General features: G+C 37.4%; 1 protein-coding gene across 4 annotated transcripts; it reads left to right on the forward strand.

The window, feature by feature from the left end:
- Nucleotides 1-51: 51 nt before the first annotated feature.
- LOC121985135 (GTP-binding protein At3g49725, chloroplastic-like) lies at nt 52-16,562 on the forward strand. Of its 4 annotated transcripts, none has more exons than XM_042538419.1 (14): nt 57-599; nt 4,103-4,167; nt 9,653-9,715; nt 10,197-10,286; nt 10,469-10,581; nt 13,359-13,427; nt 13,540-13,684; nt 13,856-13,911; nt 14,045-14,095; nt 14,197-14,251; nt 14,342-14,398; nt 15,223-15,342; nt 15,451-15,980; nt 16,243-16,562. In XM_042538419.1, coding segments are annotated over exons 1-14 (1,851 nt in total). In that variant the 5' UTR covers nt 57-163; the 3' UTR covers nt 16,244-16,562. The 4 variants fall into 4 exon arrangements, 3 of the variants coding, with proteins under 3 accessions (XP_042394354.1, XP_042394353.1, XP_042394352.1); XM_042538418.1 differs by having other exon boundaries at nt 59-599; nt 15,451-15,984; XR_006113068.1 differs by lacking the exon at nt 16,243-16,562 and having other exon boundaries at nt 52-599; nt 14,342-14,411; nt 15,451-15,591.
- The last annotated feature ends 6,863 nt before the right edge of the window (nt 16,563-23,425 follow it).

The raw sequence follows: 23,425 nt of genomic DNA on the forward strand, positions 1-23,425 counted from the left end.
TGTGAGTGCATTTTTACAAAGTACGTAAACTAGGGAGCAAAATAAAATTTTCTTTTCAGGCAGGGGGAGTACGAAATTTCGCTGGTCTAAATTTAAGTCCCACCCTCGCCGGCTCGCTCCGCCGCCCGTGTCTGCCCCTCCCTCCGCCGAGCAACCCTCTATCATGCTGAGAGCCATCGCTCGCCTCCGAACCCCACTCCGGTCGCTGCCCAAACCCACTCCCATCTTTCCTTTTTCTCCTCCTTTGCCTCTCTTCTCACCGGCCCTCCCCTCGACACCTTCCTCCTCCGCTCTACTCACCGCCGCCTCCTTCTCCTCCAGCCGCCGGAGTAGAGAGGAGACCGATCAAAATGAGATTCCAGCGGGCAGCGTCTCTATCTTCGGTCGTGACCCCACGCGACCGCCGAGGCTGTTCGTGGTCCAGCCCCGCCTCCGCCCCGATTCCCTCCTCAAATCCAAGCTCGCTGAAGCTCTTAACCTCGCGAATTCTCTTGAGGAGCCTAGGGATGGATTCTTCGAGGAGGAGTTTAGCGCCAAGGAGCGGCCTCCCCATGTCGTTGTGCAGAACCCCGCTGCCAGATCGCAGAGAATGCATTCGGGTTTGCTATTCGCATGGTTTCCTTTTCAAGTGACATTCTTGTCTGCATACTTTATTTGTTTCTTCTATATGGTTACATTGTGGAATGCTTTTGTCGTATAATTGAACTTAACGATTTTTTTCCCCCTTCGATCTATATCAGTATAACATACACATTCTCTGGAGGTTTAGTTGGATTATGTTTTAAGTCGGTTGAAGGATAATTTTTCACCAAGAGCATGGATAATGGAATATTTACTAATATGAGAGCACATTGTAATATATTTCCGAAGTGTGCTGTAGATTGATGTCTCTAACATATGAAAAACAAGTTAGTTGGTTCTTGGTGGTAAATATGAGTTGGTGTATTTAGAAGGAACTGAAGGCATGGCTCCACAGACAAGCGAATGCTGCTCAAAACAATAATAGGATGTTGTTGTTTTTGTAGCTACTTCACTCGGAGCATAGACCAAAAACATTTGTGCTTGCACTTTGCCTTCTTTCTCATTTTAGATTATCATGTTTTTGGACAATTTGGCATTATTTATATCAAGGGCAGAAAGCTGTTGGTAAGTTTTGGAGTTGGTGCACATATTCTTCTGAAGTCTGGACTTCTCTATGGTTTAGATCTTGGAATCAGAGACATTTTGTACAGTACTTGTTTCTCAATTTATCCTAAGATCCTATCCCGTTGCTGATATATTATGTAAATCCTAGTATCTAAATCAGTTGAAACCAGTTCTCTGAAAGAGCAAGATTGTTGTTTATGACTATTTTCAGCCAACAAGAGAATTCATCAGTAACTTCCATACTAATTATCTTGTAATTTGTTTCCTCTACAATCTTATGGATTCATTTTTATTTTTCTAATATGAATGTAGTTAATAAAGAATAAGAAGGGGCGAGCAGGTAAACTTTATTTATTTGGAAGAAATGGTTATCTCAATTCATACTCCATCCTGGCATCAACGGCTGCCAATTTTGGCATATTGTCAATGAAATATTTACCATATCTTACTGACAATAAAATATAAAATGTATACAAAAAATAGGCCTCAATGATTTATACTGAGCATTATCCCAATCATAAAATATATACCTTGGGAAGCAGTATGTAATGCTTCATACAAGCAGTTGCCATCAAACTGCTCAAAACATAATGTTTTGCCTATCATTTAAATCTCTATTCAATATCTTTATAGTGTGTGGATACAGAATATTTTATGAAACACTAGCTGTCATAGCTGCTTATTTTGTTTCCTTGATGTTATTTTTAGAATATAGAGTTAGTGTGCTAGGCTTGTGCATATATCTTCAGCTGTATGATAGAATGATATATAATAATGAACCAGATTAAGGATTTAGTTACATCACAGTAGGGGATGCAAGAAGAACTTGATATAATAGCAATACAATATGCATTTTTTTTTTTTTTGCTTTTTAATATCAACTGAAATACACTGCTTTTTCAATATTCCGACCACCCTCTTTTGAGTCTAAACTAGTGAGAATACTTAGTGGCATGTTAACTCCTTATAAACCAAAGAACCTACGTATGACAATTGAAGTCTTGTTTGTTTATTTGCCAACCTCATATTTAATTAAAACATCTTGAAACCGTTACATATATCTTCATGTTATAGTTGATAGATACCTTCAACGTTAAGATAAGATTCATGGGTAAATTTAATTGTAGAAAGATAAAATTGTGAATATCTAGATTCTTTGTGGAACCAAAGTGGTTATAATGTCATGTATTTGTCAATTGGTCTAGTATTTAATTCGATTTTTTGATTTTTTTTTAATCAAAGAAGAGAGTCATTATGGAGACGTTTTAAGGATCAAGACAATAGGTATTGTGAGGTGCATATCTCATCTATCTTAGTATAGCTATATAAGATCCTACCATTTAACAAAATACTTTTTAAAAAAAATATTTTCCATTTATGCTTAATAGATATCTTAATATTCAGTATATATTATTATTGGGAACATTTTGAATTTTGCATTATTTTTATATCATGAAGCATAATTAAAATTGTTGAAGTACTAGTGAAAATTTGGCAAAGTGGTTTTCCTCCAAGAGGGAAGGGGGGCCAAGGACTTGTTTTCTATCGAGGGTCAGAAACAAAAGGAAAAAGTTAGACACTACAATGAAAAGGAAATAGAGGGAGTTGGATCCATGGTTTGAGGTGCTAAGCCATGTTGGTTGGCATGGGTGAAGTTTACTGTTTCCTTGTCGATCGACATCAAGACACTTTGGCACTACACTGGCTCATGGAGGAATATAGAGCGAGAGAGGATCATGGTTGACTAACACCAAGATGCTTCTAATTAATTACTATGTTGGTTGGATCTTCTGGTCCAGGCAAAAATAGGAGGGAGAGGAGGGTTTTTAGTTGGCGTCGGTACAACATGAGATGCATTGGAAGGCTTTTGGTGGAATTACAAAGCAAGTGGGAAGTGTTAGGAGGTCAAGACCATAATGTAGAACATGGTGGTCAAGAATAGGGGAGAGATGGGCACACTTTGCAACATGGAGAAGAAGCAACCTCGTTGGGGGAAGGACAGGGGAGGAGATACATTGGGTAAATAGCTGGCTCTAATACCAAGTGAAAATGTAACATAGATATATTAATGTTGTATCAAATAGGATACAACCCAAGTATTTATAGACTCTAGCATACTAATCTAAAACATAGGGAATTATACTAGGTAATTTATTCCTATTATACATGTGGTCATTCACAATGGAATATGACTGTTAAATTGTTGTGTCTTTATGTATCAAGTAATAGTTCCTGTAAAATTTATGACAATGGCACGAATGAAAAAGATTGACTTAGAAGATAAAAAAGAGTTCTCTTACAAAAGTATTTTCCATATGGTATGCTTTCAATTTATGTGAAGCCTCAAATATCTATTTGAATGTGGGCACATTCTACTTCTAAGATTGAGAATCTTAAGTAGGAATGGTGGTCAAAGTTTCATAGGTCAGATGATAGGAGCATGATCCTAGCTTAGATTCTACCATGATTGACATGTAGATCTAGGCTGCTGTTTTCTACTTTCAGGAATTTTCTATGAAACTTCTTTGGCTAAATAATAGAAATTTAGAGCATAATTTCTATTTTTTGTTTGGGGAATAAATTGGTCTTGGAAAGTGAAAATAGAAATTTGTGAAAATTATAAAAAATTTGGGAAAATTTTGGATATACAAAAGAGGACGAAAGTGGAGTATGCTAATTTTATTTCTTTTATATGGTCATTCATGCAAGAGAACGTGAAGAACATACCTAGGAAATATAGAAAAAATGTGGAGTTCACTAAAATAAAACTTGTTGAAGTATATGCTACAAGTTTATGCTTGTTATTATTTTAATTTTATTTTTTACTTCTTGGAAAATTGTTTAGCCTAGCAGAAAAATAAGTTCATGAATTGGCTAGGGACTTTTTAGTATATCAGATAACCTTTTCAACTCTTTGCATAGGGTTGTAATATTGGGTGAAACTTTTCTATTCCAGACAAATATTTTGGACAAGGGACAGTTGAAAATGTTAAATGCCATCTTACAGCCTTTGAAACAGAGGTACATTCCAAAACTTTTCTAAAGGAACTAATTGTTATTCGCCACTTTGAAATTTATGACATACAATATCAGTGGTTAAGTGGAGGATTTCTCCTTGAAGAAATGCTTCCTCCTCCTTCCTCACTTATGCACTCATTAGATTTGTGTTATATACCTGGTTTTCGTATAATGTGCATGTCATGAGGAAACAAGTGAGAATGGAGGATCTTGGTGGGGGAAAACAAAACAAGGAGCCTTCTTCAATTATCATTTCAAATTATATTATTTCATGAGTGATGATCCGAACAAGATCAACTGTAGTTTACATCTAGATCTGTATTGGCCATATTGAGCTCTCTAACACTAGTATTTCCCTGTCTCTGGTGGAACGTTTATGTATCCCTAACTCTGCCCTTGTGCTATTTTTTTAATCAAATTGAATGTCTCCCTAGTATCATCACCCAATAAAAAAATGATAATTAAAGCTATAAATAAGAACAATTTCTGAAGTTCATGTTATTTTACACATTTTCTTTATTTATGCTTATTTCTTGTGACATATAAGTTTGGTTGAATCATCGTTGAAAGAAGACTAGAGTGATTGTTCATTAAGATTTATATTTGAAGATTGTGATACTCAACTAGACTTGACATCTTGTCTGCTTAAACTAGGGGATAGCTAAAAGAGGTGATTTAACTTGTTTATCTTGTTAAATAAATGCAAGTATTAAATATGCTGACAACGTAGGATGTAGAGATTTGTCGTAGGTTATCGGAGAGCCTCTCGGCGTAGTAGTACTTGCACGAATGGAACAGAGAAGGAGAGATTTCCGAGAGAATTGATTATGAGCCTCGACCCCGAGGCTTCTTTTATAGCCTTCATTCGGTTGATTGAACATCCGGTTGATTGATCATCCTATACCGGATTCCTGATCTTTCCTTGCTTACTCCAATCCAATCAAATCAATCCCATGTACACTAGTCTGGACCTTAGAATTTAGTTTGAACCGATCACATTTGATTTGCTTTTTCCATATGTGTGATCATCCTATGATCGGTCGACTGAACATTTGTTTCCTTTTTTTTGCCCGAATACGGATTTAGTCTCTGCTTATCTGCTCATATCTGTCGACCAAACCACCATGTTCGGTCAACCGAACCCTTCGGTTAACCAAAATCTTTATTTATTTATTTTTTTTTTTTGCAAAACAAAGTTAGCACAATAGACATGATAAGAATCCTGCAAAACAGAGTTAGAAGTAGATAATTGTGCATGAATCAAATTAACAGTTAAGACCAAGGTTTAAAATCTCGACCCGTGCTGAGGTTTCGGTTTTAGACCGGAATGATATAGTTTCGGTATATATATAAATATTTTTATAAAATTTTAATCTATTTTAATTTATAAAAATAATTTAAATTTTGATTTTAAAATTATTTTAAATTATATAGCTATATATTATTTTTTACTTTATTTTTTATATTTTAAATAAAAATAATAAAATAATATATTATAATTATATTAATTAATTAACAGTTTATTTAATTATTTTTAAATTTATATAATATATAATTATAATTTATATAATAATTAATTAGAAATTATAAATTCTATATAAAATTTAACGATTTAATAAAATTCAACTTTTTCTCTCATCATGATTCCGCTTCTTCCTCGCCACTCTCATCGTGATTCCGCTTCTCCTCCATTGCTTCTCCCCCTCGCCTGCCGCCACTGCCGTCGTCTCGCCTTCGCCATCGCCTAGCCCTAAACCCTAATCTTTCGACAATACTTCCTTTCGGATAAGTCTTCATCCTGATTCCTTCTTCCTTCTGTTGCACGTGCTTGACGCACGCGATGACGTAAACGAAATTGTTGCGCATGCGGTGCCGGTCGGTGTCAAAACGGTAAAAACCGTTCGTGTCAGGCGGCATGGCTCGAGATTTCATTCCTTGGTTAAGACTTCTTATCTTGACTTAGAATCCTCCGTTGGTTTCTTAATCAATGCCTAAGGTTGTCCCAACTCGGACACGTCCTTACCCAGAACGAAAGGCTTCCTCAGGATTTACCCTACTTACTTGTCAAACATCCGGTCACCTATTTGGACTTCTTCTTCAACTTAGTGTCTGATTGACCTGATCCACTAAGACTTTCCTGCAATACCAAATTAGCAAAATAAATACAAATAGTAAAGTAAACAGTGTTAGCAACATATACTTTGGTCGTCCAAATATGCTAGTCCGGTCAACCGTGGTCGTCCAAATACGCTAGTCGGATCGACCGTGAGCGGTCGATCGGAAACCTTGTTTCAGTCACACTTGCTTGAAGTTCACTCCTCCAAGACTTCTCACTACCTAGGATTCATTCCCCTAGGGTTTTCCTTTTGCTTGGAGTTCACTCCTCCAAGACTTCTCCCTGTTCACTCCCTTAGGGTTTTCCTCTTACTTGGAGTTCACTCCTCCAAGACTTTTTACTACCTAAAATTCACTCCCTTAAGATTTTCCTTTTGCCAAACATCTAGTCATCTTTGACTTGCTAGGACTTTTTAAACATATTGTCAAACAAATATTAAAACCCCAGGTGTTTGGATCTCTAGTGGTGAGGAACAAATGGACCAGAGATAGTTGAGAAAGAATTCAGAGCGTATTGTAATATGTAGATTACTAAAATTGCTCTATGCAAAATCCTAGAAAGTAGCCCTAGCTAGAGAGTTGACTCAATCAAGGAACCTATCTAAATCCTCTGTTGAACACTTAGTTGAATGAAGTTTTTTACCTACTTGCATGCTTTGTGTACATTTTTTATTTTGGAAATTAAATGTTGTAAACCCTATACAGATTACCTGCTTGACTATGCTTACAAGTTTGTGAATTGTGGATTGTTGATTTAGATATTACAAGTTGTAAATTGATACTCTACATAATTTATATAGTACAGAAGAAAGACAACAAGACATGGTCTATTTTGTCCTGATCCTTCCCAATAAAGGGAAGGGTTCTTTTTAGAGGATCCCTCTTCCCTCTTGTTCCTGTTTAGTCTCCTTCCTTTTGAAAGTAGGTTATATATTGCCTTCTTTCTCTCCCTCTCTTTTTTCTTCGATTTTGTTTATTTTACTAGTAACAATAGGCGATGACATTTGCCTAAATCGCAGATGCTAGTGATAATTAAGAGAATATTAATGATTTGACCAATATAATTTCTGAATTCTACTGAATTTAATGAAGATAGAAAGAACAATAGCCAAATAGCCAATGAAATTGAAATAATTAATCATAAATGTAGTTTCAGTTCAAATTTTATATATAACATAACCAAATATAGATGGTCTTTTCTATAATGGTAGGGAAATTAAAAAGACTTATGATTTCATGTACTTCAACTTGAAAATTCTCTTTACTCATTAAATGAATATATGATTGAATCATATCTGTCATATTCTGATTGGGTGATACCAACTAAAACAATGAGTCCAAATCTTCCTCCGTGACTCCCAAAACTTCTTCGTAGTTGCTCCATTCCATGCCTCATTTCATAGGGAACCTCAACATGACTCTATTTTATTATATTCCATCTATATCCCAATTCCATTCATGTAATATCCCTTTGGTGTCATTGGCATAAGAGATGTCATTTATAGTCTATTACTCTATTTTTTCTATATATGGAAAATTAAGAAATGATCATTTGGAGCTTTTATGATAATTGTAACTATTTAAGATTATAACACTAGTAAACTAATAATGATTAGATCATTTCAATCACTTTTAATTATGTTAAAATGAGGTTACTTTGGTGTCCTTTGACACCTCATGCTTCTTTAATCAATTCATACTTGTCTAACTAATAAAGCTTTTTGGCCATCTTTTAGTATTTTGATACTATCTTAATATATATTTTCTCATTTTATGATTATTGAAGATACTCATAATTAACTCAGGATAATTCATTTTCTTTTTTCCCATTATCCCAACGCATGACTTTAGTATTTTCCTATATACTGTACACTTTTTAAACATGTTTTTCTAATTGCCAAACACTATGTATCATAACAAGTATGGCTGATCCTTCGACAATATTATTAAACTTTTGTGTCATGAAGGGGCAAATGCCAATCACACAAAAACTCTAGAAGCTTCTACTTAGCCATCCACTTTTTACTTATTAATGATATCTTTATTATTATTATTATTATTATTTGAGTGCTCTTATAGCGCTATACAAAATCCTCTTTTTAACCAAAGGCATGGGTGACGAAAATACAACTTCAGAAGCTTCTCGCTATTTGAACCATCCACATTTTATCCTATACATTATCTTTGCGCAATGGAAAAGTTGCTGCTGTGTGACTTGTCACGGTTTCAAGTCACGGAAATAATCTTTTGCAATTCAGGATAAAACTACGTACAATAGACCCTTCCCCGGGACTCCGCAATAGCTTCGTGTTCCAAGCTGCCATTTTATTAATGTCCAACAAAATTTCATTTTTGTTGAATAATATATCCTAAATATCTAAAACTCCAATTTACGGAGACATATTATTCTCCATTTTAGTTATTCCCTTCTTTTCTTATTATTGAAGCTACATTTTAGTTCTATTTAGCTTAAATTCCATAGGCTCTAAAAATTCTCTTCACAAACCATGCTTTGAGTTTATCCTATTTGCAAGCATATCAATTAGAATAATATATCATCTATATATAATATACATCTGGAAGGTGTGTGATCTAAAACATTAGGATTGCGCTAGACCTTGATAGCCAGCAAAGAACAATGTAAAAAACTCTCAAGCATCCTTAACTGAATTTATTTTATACCAACTTGCAATTTTAGTGCATTTAATTCAAGTTGTAATTTTCTGCGGTTCATATTTACCAAGTAAGTTACATGCAATTTCTATTTGATTAGCATGATGCACAACTTGGACAATTGAATTAGAGTTTGATTGAGATGCTTATCAAGTTATGAACACTAGTATACTTAGTGTAGTGGACTCACAGTTCACCTCCCCCTTTGGCCTATCTTTGTTTTTTTTCTCTGTGAACAGATTCTGGGAGATTATGAGTTAATCTTCTGCAGAGGTCAGAACCTTCCCTCATATGCTGTCTGTTTAATGATGCTTGGTATGAATAAAAAACATAAGGAAACCTAATTTTTTGTTTTATTTGTATAACTTATTAAACTGAATAAAAGATTTTTAAAAATTCATGCAGAATTCAATTTATATTGATTACGTTCTAGTTTTGTTTTCGATTTTGTGATGTTAGTAATGAGATGGTCAAATGCATATCAAAGGAACCTAATATAGAATTTTTTTATACATTAATTATGCATCTTCTTTGTTAATTGCTTATAGAAAGTCTTAATTGCAAAATGTAAGATTATCTTTTTAAAACAATATGAAACTCTTCTATTCTCTAATATAGGTAGGAGATGTTTTCTCTCCATTTGTTTTATTTTCAATTCTCAATGTGATGTGACATTTTTTTTCTTGATTTCATTGAACAGAATAACATAGATGCAGTTTTCATCAATGCAATCCTTTCTGGGATTCAGCAAAGGAATTTGGAGGCAAGTTGGAGTACTTTTGCATATAATTTTTGTTATGATAAAAATGATCTGTAGTCTTCAATCGTTATTGATTCTTATTTAAGATTTTTCATCTTTATGTTTAAGCATAGAAATCCCTGGAAATTCTTAAAACTTTTAATGTCATGTGAGTTAATATTCTTTAGCTAATCAGTAGCACAAACTTGAATTGAACTTAGTATGATTGCAAATAAATATGATAAATGAGCTTCATGAAAACTTTCATAAAGGCATCAAGTATAAATTTTATGTCCTTTGAAGTGTGACAATGGTTGGTGATAATTAAAGAGAGTTTATTGATATACACTATACAGTAATTGTATTGGTGTACATGAAAGATTAATATAGTATTTAATATCTGCTGCTATATACTGTTAGTCTAATCTTCAGTTGATGTTAGTACGGTTCAATTAGAAGGTTATATAGATGTATGATATTACTGCATCATCATGTGATTTAGCAGGTTGCTTGGGGGAAACCAGTCTTAGATCGTGTAGGACTTATTATTGAGATATTCAATGCTCATGCTGAAACAAAAGAAGCAAAATTGCAGGTATCTTAGTTTTTTTTATATTTTTTATTTATATGGACAAACTATGTTAGTTCACTTTTTTGCTTCTATATCCATTTGCTGAGAAAGTCTCTTGCCTTTTAAGAACATGATCTTTCTTATCCGTTCACAGCTGAATTACATCACTTAATCTGACTTGCAACTTGTTACTCTCATTGCCATAGTCAGAATTAGCAGCCCTTGTGTATAAGAGGAGCAGACTTGTGCGAGTCCGTGGTTCAGGTGGCCGGCTGACTTTCGGGGGAAGTGGAGAAGCAGAAGTTGTCAGTGCTCGAGGGTGAGCATTATCCACTACCTTAGCAGTTGACTTAGCCCTGCTTTGCCAATAGTAGGGGTGTCACAGTAATCTTGAAATACTTTATGTTGCCAATGCTTCTTGAAATGCTTTTAGTTGCCAATGCTTCTTACCAATTTATATTGGAACAATGAATCAAGTGATTTTTCCTGTTATAGCTTAGTTTTTCTGGTATGGTCCCCTTATGCAAATTAGGAATTTTAATTTTGCAAGTTTAGACTTTGTAAAAGTTGATTTTGGCAGATCCTTTTATTTAGGGGAATAAGTTAATTAAGTTAGTTTTGATTTGGTAATTATTTTTTTAGAAAATAGATGATTCATTCCAACCTAGCTAGTTCTTTAGGTATAATATTGTTTTTTTAATAGGATATTTTATTTTATTTACAATTTTATTTGGGGTGGATTTTGTGAAAGATCTCAAACACAATAATATTTGATTTGTTAATTTGTTCTACGTATGAGATTGTTGGTTTTTGGTGCTGCATCATTTGATATGAGAGTTGAATTCTTGGATTTTGTATTTGATACTTTCTGATATTCTCTTGCATTCACTGGTTCTTGCTACCGTAGCAAATAAAGGCCACCTCATGTTTTCTTGTTCTCTTTAGCATCAAATGAAAACTAACTTCCTGTATCCTTCCAGGCATGTCTTCCTATGCGAACCGGCGATGTATCCCTCACTCCTCAATACTCTTATTTCACCACCACCTTTTTCCATCACTTTTAGCCACCAATCTTGTAGACCATCCATAGTGTACACGTGCTCTCTACCCTGTTCTGGTTGCAATAGTCAATCCTCTTGCTTCTCTATCGTTCGCCACCTCATGCAGTGGTTTGTGCCTCTCCCAGCTCCTACAATCTCAAGCTTGACCCTATTCATGATCCCCTCTGCGGATCCATGTGTTTGACTGACTCCTCTCTAGGTTGGCCACTGTCATAATTGGAGCCTCAATTCCAGTAGCGTGCCTCCATGAAGAACTTGTTCATCAACTGTTCGTGTCCAATCTGCACTGTCACCTCTCTGCTTGACTTCAACTGACAATCTGCAATTTTGGTGAAGGAAAAAAAAAGGAATAGTGAGTAGTAGTAACTATTTGGAAAAAAGGGTAAAGGAAAAAGTTTATTGTCCCTATCACTTGGGATCCAATCTAAGAGGTTCTGAACTCAATTCAATACACATTGTAAGAGGGAAGCAATTGTGATATACTACAAGGCTGATTTGATCCAGTACAAAGCACGTTACAAAATTACAAGATATGGACACCTAGTACAAAGCACCAATCATCGATCAATGTTTGAATTCTGTGTTGACAATTTCAACAATAGACTAAGTTCACATCACCTTAGTGTGATTGAACCTCTCTTAAAATTGCTTTCGTTTAATTTTTTTGTTTTGCTTCTTGTATTTCTAATAAACCTTAGCTTCCATCCTACCTAAAAACGATCATCATCATTATTTATTATCTTATTTGTTTCCTAGTTTACTGTGCTTCCTTATTTCATTATTTCCAATTTTTATATCAGTCATGACAAGAGAAGGGATGTAGACTCTCAAAAAACAATGCTATATAACAATTCAGTAGACAACCTACAACGATTTAAAGAATATGGTATATAACAATTCAGTAGATGACCTACAATGATTTAAAGAATATGCTATATAACAATTCAGTAGTTTGGCAAGGAATGAAAATCATGATAGACTAGATCACTTATTTAATATAACCTCACAAGTCTCACTTATAACATAAAATGCATCATGATGATCATTGCATGTTTAGAGAAAATCACTTTCATGGAACCAACGGATCTTGGCCTAGGCATTATTTAGGAGATGAGACCATGTGTTGAGATAGAAGTTTAGTTTGATGGCCGATTAAACCTGGATGGATTTATTATAGATTGGCTAGCTGAAATGGAAGACTATTTTGATTAGCATAACATGACCTGTGTCAAAGTCAAACTCGTTGGAGTCACTGAGAAATTTTAGTAAAGTATTACATCACAACATACTTTAAGAATGAACAATTTAGTAGGTGGATAAATTTGAAATAGCCATCCTGAGCGAAATAGAATGATTAAGATACCTCCCATATTAATCATCGTTTGTATGATAATATTTCTTTCAATATTAATCATATTTGAAAGGGAACAAAAATATTTCCATACTAATCATCTTCTCTATGATAATATTTTGTTGTGTGAGATTATTGGTTCCCGGTGATCATACATCATGATGGCTATGCAATTGTCAAAATATTAATGCATACCATCTACATTACTCAAAATACTTTTCCCCCGTACCTACATTGGCTCAGGCCCCTGACAAGAACACTCCATGTCAAACAATGATATTTGTGTTATCCGCAAAAAAAATTACATCTAGATCGAACATGGTATGAACTTAGTTAGCCATGTCTGAGTAGCATAGCTTGGCAGTATTATGGGTTCTGATATTTACTACTAATGCATGCCTTATTGTTTGATTGGACTACACTTTAAATGACATGTCCACAAAGTAGCTGAGTGATTTCTAAGTATTTAAGATGATTATTCTTCATTCTGGAAGCAAACAATTTCGTTAATTTCATCATATGAGGAAGTAATGCCTTGGAAGTTATTGGAAATGTTTTTTTTTCCTCAGGCTAAATATTTTAGTACTTTTCTGCAAGTTTTGGAGACGAGACAAACAGGAATACTATGTTTAATTATATTTGATCTTTCAAATATTTGATGTTTGTAACCTTTTTTTTTTGCAGGAGAGCAAGTGGAGGGCGTGGCTTCATTAGTGGTGCTGGAGAAACTGAACTGCAGCTTCAACGCCAGAGGTTATTTTTAGATATCTTGAATGATGTTTCTATTTCCATGTCTCATTTGATTCTCGTTTAATTTCTAGAAATGTTGCTTAAAGATTCTATTCAACCATTGAATAAACTCCAGAATCCAGGAACGTAGAACTTATTTACTATCCCAGATTGAGGAAGTTCGACGAACAAGGGCTTTGCAACGATATGCACGCAAAAGGCATGGTAGTTCATATGGCCATTCCTTGGCAACTGTTGCTGTTGTTGGATATACAAATGCTGTATGTGATTGCACTTGTATCGTTTTCCTAGCTACTTATATTTTGGTTTAAATTATGGAAAAGAAAGTAGACTAGGATCAATTTTCAGCTATATTTCTTTAGAGTTTCTAGTTGTTGCTGTTTTTTAGCTTGATCAAACTACCCTTCCTCATTTGAAACACCATTATCCAGGGCAAATCTACATTAGTCAGTGCTCTTTCCGAAAGTTATGTGTACAGTGATGATAGGTATTTCTACTTCACATCTACTATTTTCTTTGCAAGCATCTATCCCAACCTTTAAGAATTTTGTTTTTCTTATAACTGTTTGTTATTCTATGTAAAAATGCCTCAGCTTACATGGAATTTTACCTCTCCGTAGGTTATTTGCAACTGTGGATCCTCGATTGCGGAGTGTCATTCTTCCATCAGGGTATTTTTATTGTAATCTTCAATGCTTAATTAAACCCATCTAAGTAGGAGCTAGAATTTTATTTCTGTTTGCACCAAATTATTCGCTGATCATGCCACCAGGAAGAAAGTGCTTCTTAGTGATACTGTTGGCTTCATCTCAGATTTGCCTGTACAGGTAATACAAATACTATCTTGTTTTGATGTGTCATCTGAGAGAACCTGGTCCTCTCCACTGCTTTTTGACAATGTTCATGCTAATTTTCAGTTAGTGGAAGCATTTCACGCAACCTTGGAAGAAGTGGTTGAAGCAGACTTGTTAGTAGTATGGTTTGCTGGTCTCTTATTATTTATCTTGACTTCTTTTTTTATTATTTTAAAGTTTGTGTTTTTAAGAAGAAAGTACAAGTCCATGTTGTCCTCAATTTGTCAGCGCCTACAGGGTATTTTTATGCATTGCTTTATTTTTTGGGGTTGGATATAGTACCTGGATGAAGATCTAGTAGCCATATGAATACTGTTCTGGACTTGTGTTGTTATAGTACTAGTCTATCTATTGGCATACCTACTGGATATACTATCTGAATAAGGTATTGTTGATTACCCCTTGCTACATATTTGCAAGGGCTAGCAATATTAAACATTTGATATGTGATGCTTCTAGACGGTTTTCATTTTGATTTGTTTCTCTATCCTTCATACCAGTCTTAGGATTCATTTATTATCTTAGTCTTTTTTCTCTTATCAAGCAAGTTGGCAAACAAAATTCATATTCAGATGAATCAATTAGAATTGTTGTGAGGGATTAAAGGAGATCAAAGAAAGATCACTTGAAACTACTAAAGTGACTTGAAAGATTAACTGTTAATAGCAACATACTCCTAGTGAGAGTTTAATTGTGGGATAATATTTGTGTGCTAGATCTTAACTTGATTAGACATGGTTTGCTTTATTGTATAGTTGTGGTGGTTGTTATTATTTGTCAATGGTGAAGGATTTTGTGTCTGTTACAAATTTACAATATTGGGTTTAGTTTCATGTTACAATATTAAATGCAGTTTCCTCTCGTATACTCTTTGGTCAACATATGAACCCTACTTTTTCTGCAAAAACCAGAGCATGTCTAATACCTGATTGGGAATTCTGCAGCATGTGCTAGACTCCAGTTCACCTGATCTTGATGAACAACGTGAAACTGTACTACAAGTGCTGAAACAGATTGGGGTATCAGACGAGGAGATTCAAAATATGATTGAAGTTTGGAATAAAGTACTGCTATGCATATGATGGATAACAGATGCTAAAACTATTGTTTGAATTTATTTAATGGGTTGGTTAAAATAAGTTATTGATAATGTTGTTTTGATCTTTGTTAAGATTGATCTTCTTGAAAATAATGGTGAAGCTGAAGACTTTCACGAAGAAGAAGAAAGCACTGGTGAAGACACTGAAAAATGGCAAGAGGAGGATATGGATTCTGATGGTTTATCAGGTGAACTTATAGATGCTGAGGATGATGAGTGTGATGATCACCAGACTTCTGAACTTTCACAAGAAGAAACTATGGATGGTGCTGATGACATGGACTCTTCTGGGGACACGGATTTCAATGATGTTCCCTCTGAACTTCCATCTGAAGAGAGTCTGAAAAATTTTGATGTTCAAAAGGATGATGACTGTTTGGTAGAATGGAATAATAAGAAGGATACAAAAGAAAGCCATGAAACCTGGGCAACCAACCGTGTGAAAATTTCTGCAGTGACAGGAGTTGGCTTACAAGAGTTGCTGTATCTCCTAGACAAGAAGCTAAATTCAGATAAACCCTCCGAACAGAATACTTTTGGTCCTTACGATAGGAAATGGAGACCTTCATATTCTGCAGATGTTGAAAAGGCTACAGAGCAGTAGTAGGTATTTAAGCAAGCACAAATAGTTTTCCATGGAGAACAATTTCTGTTAATTGAAATATATTACCAATGGCATTTGCCAAGTACATTTTGAAATATCCTAGGTTTTTTGTTGGAAAGTAAAATCGGATTGATAATTTATCTCCCTTGTTAATTTTTTGGCGAACAAAAACTAACTAAGCATGGTTCTTACAGTGCTTTCTTGTTTAAGTTAAATCTTTTATAGTTCCCTTGTGACAAATTCTAGCCTCTTGTGCTGCAGGTATCAATTTTCTTTGAAGAGATGATTGTCCCTCAATGGACATTCTTTAGGAACTCGATTTGAAGAAGACATATATCTTAATGGAAATTCACTTCAGGTGATTGAATCATGCATTGCGTTTCTTCCTAAATTCTTTTGGTTCGTATGGTAATTCAAGGGTGATGCTATTGTTGCAAGCTGCATCAAAACTGAAGATTTAGGTTACAAAAGCCTGACCGAGAGATTGTAATAAAAATGTAAGATGTCTTTACATTTTTGTGATAACACAAAGGATCCATTACATATTTAAACTAAAGTTAAATCGTCTTATTATTCCCCCATCCGTGCCCTATTAGTTCTTGAACGTAATTGTCTTTCTTATTATTATCTAATTAATGTGCATAATACCTTTTCGATGTGTACTAGAAACGTAGAGAATGGGCGAGGAGACATTCATTGTAGGAATTGAGTCTGATGGAATGTCTGTGATGCGTGATGGCAACACACGAGTTGCCCACTCTTTTTTTCAATGATTTCGCGAGCTATGTTATGTTCTCTGTTTATAATTGCAACCAAGTGAGCCACATATACTGGGAACTCATAGATTTCATGACGGTGCATGTCTGTATATTAATTGTTTAACAATTTTTATCATCGTATTATCTATTTTTGTTTTATGACCTATTGAATCTTAGATACTCAGAATACAAGAAACATTCAATATTCTTTCTGAAATTCCGATATGGAATTTGATTTCTGCTCCATGTGGTCAAGTTAATTACAGAAGGTAGAATAAAAAACTAACTAATTACAGAAGTTTCCCATCAAATGGTCACCACATCGATATTTCAGAGTTAGCCGGTGGTGTCACCTGGGCAGACTTGTATGAACTCAAAGTTCCCTTTTCTTGCCGACTGGTGTTCCTGAGTAATGTGTCCAATCAGATATTTGGAATGAGTTCTATTTCAGTGACTTGAAATCGGACACATTTCTGAAAATACAAGTGTTTTCTAACTGGATAGTTGTCAACTTGTTTCAGATGGATAATCCTTTGATGGCAAATCGGAAAACTTAAAAAGGGTGACATTGTTTCAAAACTTCACATGCATTAAGTTAAGCAATCCGCAATGAAGGTTAAGGGTAACATTCAAAGAATTTAAGCAGTAACAATAGTTGTCAGCTAAATATTTTTGTACTGATTGTTTAACAAATGACTTGGTCTTAAGTTTATTTTGACAATTATCAAGATTACTTTTGATGGAAATTGATACGTTATAATAAAAGTAGTATTAGATTGCTTAGGTCATTGTATTACCATTTGAGACTTGACATATTGCTAAATTATCAGTACTTTCAAGAAACAAAGTGGTGCAGTATGAATAGAAGTTAGATAATCTTACTATGTGCACGGGAAACTCATATCCTTCAAGCATGTGTATGATTTGCCCCATCTTGGGATGCTTCTGAGCATCCATGTCGGTACAACGAAGGCGGATCAACAATGCTCGCTTCAAGGCTCTTGTCGACGGTTTAACCTCAATTAACGGATCAACCCCTTCCTCTTCATGATTGCTTTGTACAGTTCGCTTAAACCATTCAACCATGTTTACCTGCTCACAGTATAACCACTAATACAAGAGCACACTGAGAAAGTGGAAAAGTCCATTTAAACCAACATCTCCTAGTGGCCTTCGGTAGTCGATCGGACTTCTTCTCTAGTCCATTTATAACCACTACTCTCATTAAGCATTCAGTGCATGCATATTCTGGAGCAACGTAGCTGCACAGGGGGTTCAAGAAAATGGAAATGTATTAAGTAAAAAATTATCTGAAGTGTGGTAGCTATATGAAATCTAAATATGAAACGTGTTTACTTGTTGAAACAGCAAATTGAGGCTTATAATTAAGAGAAATATGCATTCTTGAAGTGTTAATGGATACAACTTACCCGAATGTTCCGATGACTCGGGTTGTTACATAGCTTGAACCAGAGCCCAAACTATACTTTTGGATTCCATTGCTTGTTTAGAAGAATATTACTACTTAATATATCGATGCACAACTTTAGGCTCCAATCCTCGATGCAAGTATGCCATGCTGCAATTAATAACCATGTTAAGAAGATCATAAAAAGCTTGAAATGTCGACAACTTGCACATAGGAGAGCAAATAGTAATGATGCAGTGATAAAGGGAGGGTCCACCTGTCACGGGTCGGTTGACACGATGTCGGTCAAAGTCAAGGTGGCAAACATCGGAATCATTGGCTGTCTGGTTATCCCAGTCTGCGAAGGATTAGGTCGAGCGGATCACCTAGCCGGTCAGGCGAGCGGATCACACGTCCAGTCGGGCGAATGAACAAAACTCGTAGCTAGTCATTGCGGTCGGTGGGAAAGAGAGCCGCTCAGATAACCCGACGCAAGGAATGACGTCACAGGAAGGGACGAGAAAACAAAAGAGAACTCGATCTATCATTAAATATAAAGAAGCCAAGACAAGAAAAAACACTCTATCAATCATTAATACACGGAAGTCAAGATAAAGAAGCCTTCCTCTGGCAATGAATGTCATTAAATAAGGGCAGATGAATAATTAATAGGAAAGGTATAAAAGGAGACAACAGGTATGAGGAAAGGTAAGATTTTCTATTTTCTTGATTACTTCATTCTCTCTTCCTGATTTTGACTTGAGCGTCAGAGGGTCAAAACCAGAGACTCCTTCCCTGATTTTGGTTTTATTTGTAGGATCGAAGTCTCAATCTCGTCAGCAGTCATCCCATTCTTGGTTTTCCAACTTCCTTCATTCGGGGCAGGATCAATTTGACACCGTTTGTGGGAATGTTGCCTATATCCGAAGAAGAAGATGGAAGACGTTGGACGACTCATAACGGTGGCGCTGACGCAAGAAGAACTCAATGCACTCATACAAGCTCGAGCAATGAAATTACTGGAGCAATACTAACAGGTGTTGGCCGATCGGCCAATAGATGAGTCAGTTGCCTCTGCAACAAGTCAGCAGAGTGAAAGAGAAAGAGAAGATCGAGCAGATCAACTTGCCGCTTGGGAGCCAAATAGGAGATTGATCGGCTCCTATGGGGACGCTCATAATGCGCCAATCCCCTTTAACTGCACACTATCATGGGCTCCCCCAATAGAAAGAGGTCGAGCGGATAGAGACCGAGGATCTTCCTTAGATGAGGCACCCATTCGGGATTCACGAAAAGGAAAAGCGCCGAGGGAAGATGACTCACCCGAGCGGATTAATCAATAATTTTCGGAGGGGATCCTAAATGACTCTCTACTAAAGCATTATACCCCGTTAACGATCCAAGAGTATAATGGAACAACCAATCCCGACGACCATTTGGTCAAATTTGACAACGTGGCCACCCTTCACCAGTACACGGATAGGGTGAAATGTTGAGTCTTCCTTACTACTCTATCTGGATCGATACAACGGTGGTTCAAGCGGTTGTCGGACAGCTCTATATACAGCTTCAAGGACTTCCGAGCAGCATTTCTACACCACTTTAATTTGCTAGTAGTCGCCGCCACTAGAAGACTAGCGTGAACCTATTCTCGCTAATGCAAGAGCCCCGAGAGGCCTTGAGGGCCTATATTCAGCACTTCAGTCAGGTGGCGATGGGCATTCCAGTAATCTCCTCAGATGTATTGGTGAACACCTTCACCCAAGGGATCACTGAGGGAGAGTTCTTCCGATCGCTCATTCGGCGGCCTTCGAAGGACTTTGGTCATCTCCAAAAGAAGGCCAACAAGTATATTAATGTGGAAGAAACCCAGGCTGTAAGGCAAAAAGAGACGACTGTCGATCTCACAGTGGCATCCGAGTGGCATCAGTCAAGTAGTCATCAACCACCTAAAGGGCCCCGATCGGGAGCTCCTTCACACCAGGAGAGTAAGTCACAGGCCATACAGCAGGTGGTGGCCGCTCGTCCAAGGGGCAAGAGGTGGGCACCAATATTTTGTAGTTTCTGCCAGTCAACGACGCACAACACTAGGGACTGCTACAACCTAGCAGCTAATAGGTCAATTCCGCATAGATACCACCGCCAATTGCCAATTCCAATTTGGCATCATCAAAGTCGATCTGCAGAACGAAGGAAGAAGGAAAGGACGACCAAGCCATGCCACTACCGAACGAACCAGACCGAATCCCTGCCTAAGCCCCTTCCGAACGAACCAGACCGTTCGCAAGGGAAGAAGAGAACCGGAATAATACAGCTCGAGGGGAGATAGGAATGATCGTCGGAGGGTCGACCGGCGAAAATTCTAACCGAGCAAGGAAGTTGCATGCTCGTCAGCTCGAGATACATGTTATTGGCTACAGCAAGGAAAAAAGCTGAGGGACCCGAGATTAGCTTCAGCCCTAAGGATTTGGAGGGAATAGAGGTACCCCACGACGATGTGTTAATCATCCGAATGGCAATCTCCAACTATATAGTCCATTGAACTTTTATTGATACAGGGAGCTCGATAAATATCATATACAGGAAGGCCTTCGATCAATTACAAATTGACCGGAGTCAACTGCTGCCCATGTCGACTCCACTCTACAACTTCACGGGTAATGAAGTGTTGCTGATCGGCCAGATTAAGTTAGTCATCTCACTCGGAGAGGAGCCCCTGAAGCAGACGAGGACCACAAATTTCATAGTGATAGATGTACCCTCGGCCTACAACGTTATTTTGGACCGACCGACACTCAATGAGTTTCAAGCGGTGGTGTCCACCTACTGCCAAAAGATCAAATTCCCGATGGATGGTAAAGTAGGCGAAGTCAAAGGAGATCAGTTGGTCGCTCGACGTTGTTACGTCGAGATGATCAGAACGAAAGCACGAGTCGCTCGGAAGACCCCACGCCTGGAGGTGAACGGCATCGTTGAACCCCAACTCTGATTTATGAAGAAAAATAATAAATTCATATCCACCTTGACCGCTCGGAAGCAACTACCTTCATTGCTGCCAATCTGAAGGACGAGAAAAAGATAAAGCCGGTAGCTTGCCTCAAACAAAATCATGATGTGTTCGCCTGGAAGACACACGAGCTTTCCGATATTTCATTGAGTGTGGCGCAGTATGAGCTACACATCCGACCGGACGCTCGGCCAGTAAAGCATAATAAGAAGGATTTCAGCGCGGAATAGAACTTGGTCATCTGAGTCGAGATAAAGAAATTGTTAGAGGCCGGCTATATACGGGAGGTACAATTTCTGAGCTGGCTTGCTAACATAGTACTGGTCCCTAAGTCAGGCGGCAAATGGAGGGTCTGCATAGACTTCCGTGACCTGAATAAAACATGTCCGAAGGATTTCTATCCGTTGCCCCGAATAAACCAGATGGTGGACTCGATGACCTGCTGCAAATTGATCTGTATGCTCAACGCATATCAAGGTTATCCCCAAGTGTCGCTCGCCCGAGAAGATCAAGAAAAGGTCAACTTTATCATGGCCGATGGAACATTCTGCTACAACGTCATGTCGTTCGGACTAAAGAACGTTGGGGCCACCTATTAGACACTCATGAAGAAGGTGTTCCGGTAGCAGATTAGACGCAATATAGAGGTATATGTTGATGACATATTAATAAAATCTCCAAGGGTTATTGATCTTTGCATAGACATCAAGGAAACCTGTCAAACTCTGAGGGCTTATAGAATAAAGCTGAACACGAACAAGTGCTTGTTCGACGCCAAAAGCGGTCAATTCCTGGGATATATCGTCACCGAGCGGGGGATCGAGGTGAATCCGGGCAAGGTCAAGGCTCTGCAAGATATGCCTCCGTCACGTAACTTGAAGGAAGCCCAACGATTGACCGAGCGCATTACTACTCTGTCTACATTCATATCCAAGTCATCCGACCGGAGCTTACCATTCTTTAAAGTGTTGTGTCGAGCGATAAAATTCCAGTGGGATATGAAGTGCGACTAGGCGTTCGAAGAACTCAAAGATTATCTCAACTCTTTGCCTATATTAGCTAAGCCGAGCATAGGAGAGCTGCTCTGGATTTATCTGTCGTCCACCGAAAATGTGGTCGGCTCGACATTAGTTAAGAAGAATGGGCAAGAGCAACAACCCGTATACTTTTTAAGTTGTATATTGAAAGATGTTGAATCCCGCTACACTGGTCTAGAAAAATTAGCTTACGCCTTGATACTAGCCGCTCGGAGACTCCGCCCGTACTTCCTCTCCCATCCAATCATCATGATGACCAACAGTACCCTGAGAAGAGTCCTCCTCAACCCAGAAGCATCAGGTCATCTAATCAAGTGGGCCACTGAATTAAGTGAATTTGACATCTAATACCAACCCTGAACGTCGATAAAAGCTTAAGGCTTGGCTAATTTTATCACAGAGATCCAAAACGACGAGCCAGAAGTAACTTGGAGAATATATGTTGATGACTCTTCCACCCGACAAGGCAGCGGGATCGACATCCTTCTCATTTCCCCAAGGGAAGACCAAATGCAACTTTTCGTTCAGCCGGATTACCGCGCCGCCAACAATGAGGCTGAGTATGAAGTCTTGATAGTCGGCTTGCAAGCAGCACGGCATATCGGAGCCACAAAGGTCCTCATTCACTCAGACTCCCAGTTGGCCGCCCAGCAGCTGACAGGGGCGTTCGAGATAAGAAACTCCTGACTCAAGTTATATGCAGAAGCCTTCGAGAAGTTAAAGATAAATTTTTAAGAAGTCACTATACAGAAGATTCCCCAAACAGACAATTAAACAGCAGATGAACTAGCTAAGTTAGCTAGTTCATTATCACCGGTCATGATCTGCCAACCGATTGAACAAGTTTCGTTGGTGGCGCATATTAATCAGATGGAGGGAATTGTCTTTCCAAGCTACTGGAGAATACCACTAATCGAATTTATCCGATTGGGAAGTACGTCGACTGATCAGGAAGCGGCGCATTTATTAAAGAAGAAGGTCGGACGATTTATCTTGGTCAGAGATCAGCTGTACAAAAGAGTCTTCTCTAAACCTTTGTTCAAGTGTGTTGAGCCAAAGGACACAGTGTACATCTTGCAAGAAGTACACCAAGGCTCCTGTGGAAGCCATTCGGGCCCCCATTCGCTACCTCGAAAGATTCTCCTGGCTGGATACTTCTGGCCAACTCTCCAAGAGGATGTTGCTCGGACGACAGCCACATGCCTGTCCTGCCAAAAGTATCATAATATTTAGC

This window comes from Zingiber officinale, chromosome 5B (genome assembly GCF_018446385.1).
Source record: "Zingiber officinale cultivar Zhangliang chromosome 5B, Zo_v1.1, whole genome shotgun sequence".
In the NCBI taxonomy this organism is placed as follows: Eukaryota; Viridiplantae; Streptophyta; class Magnoliopsida; order Zingiberales; family Zingiberaceae; genus Zingiber; species Zingiber officinale.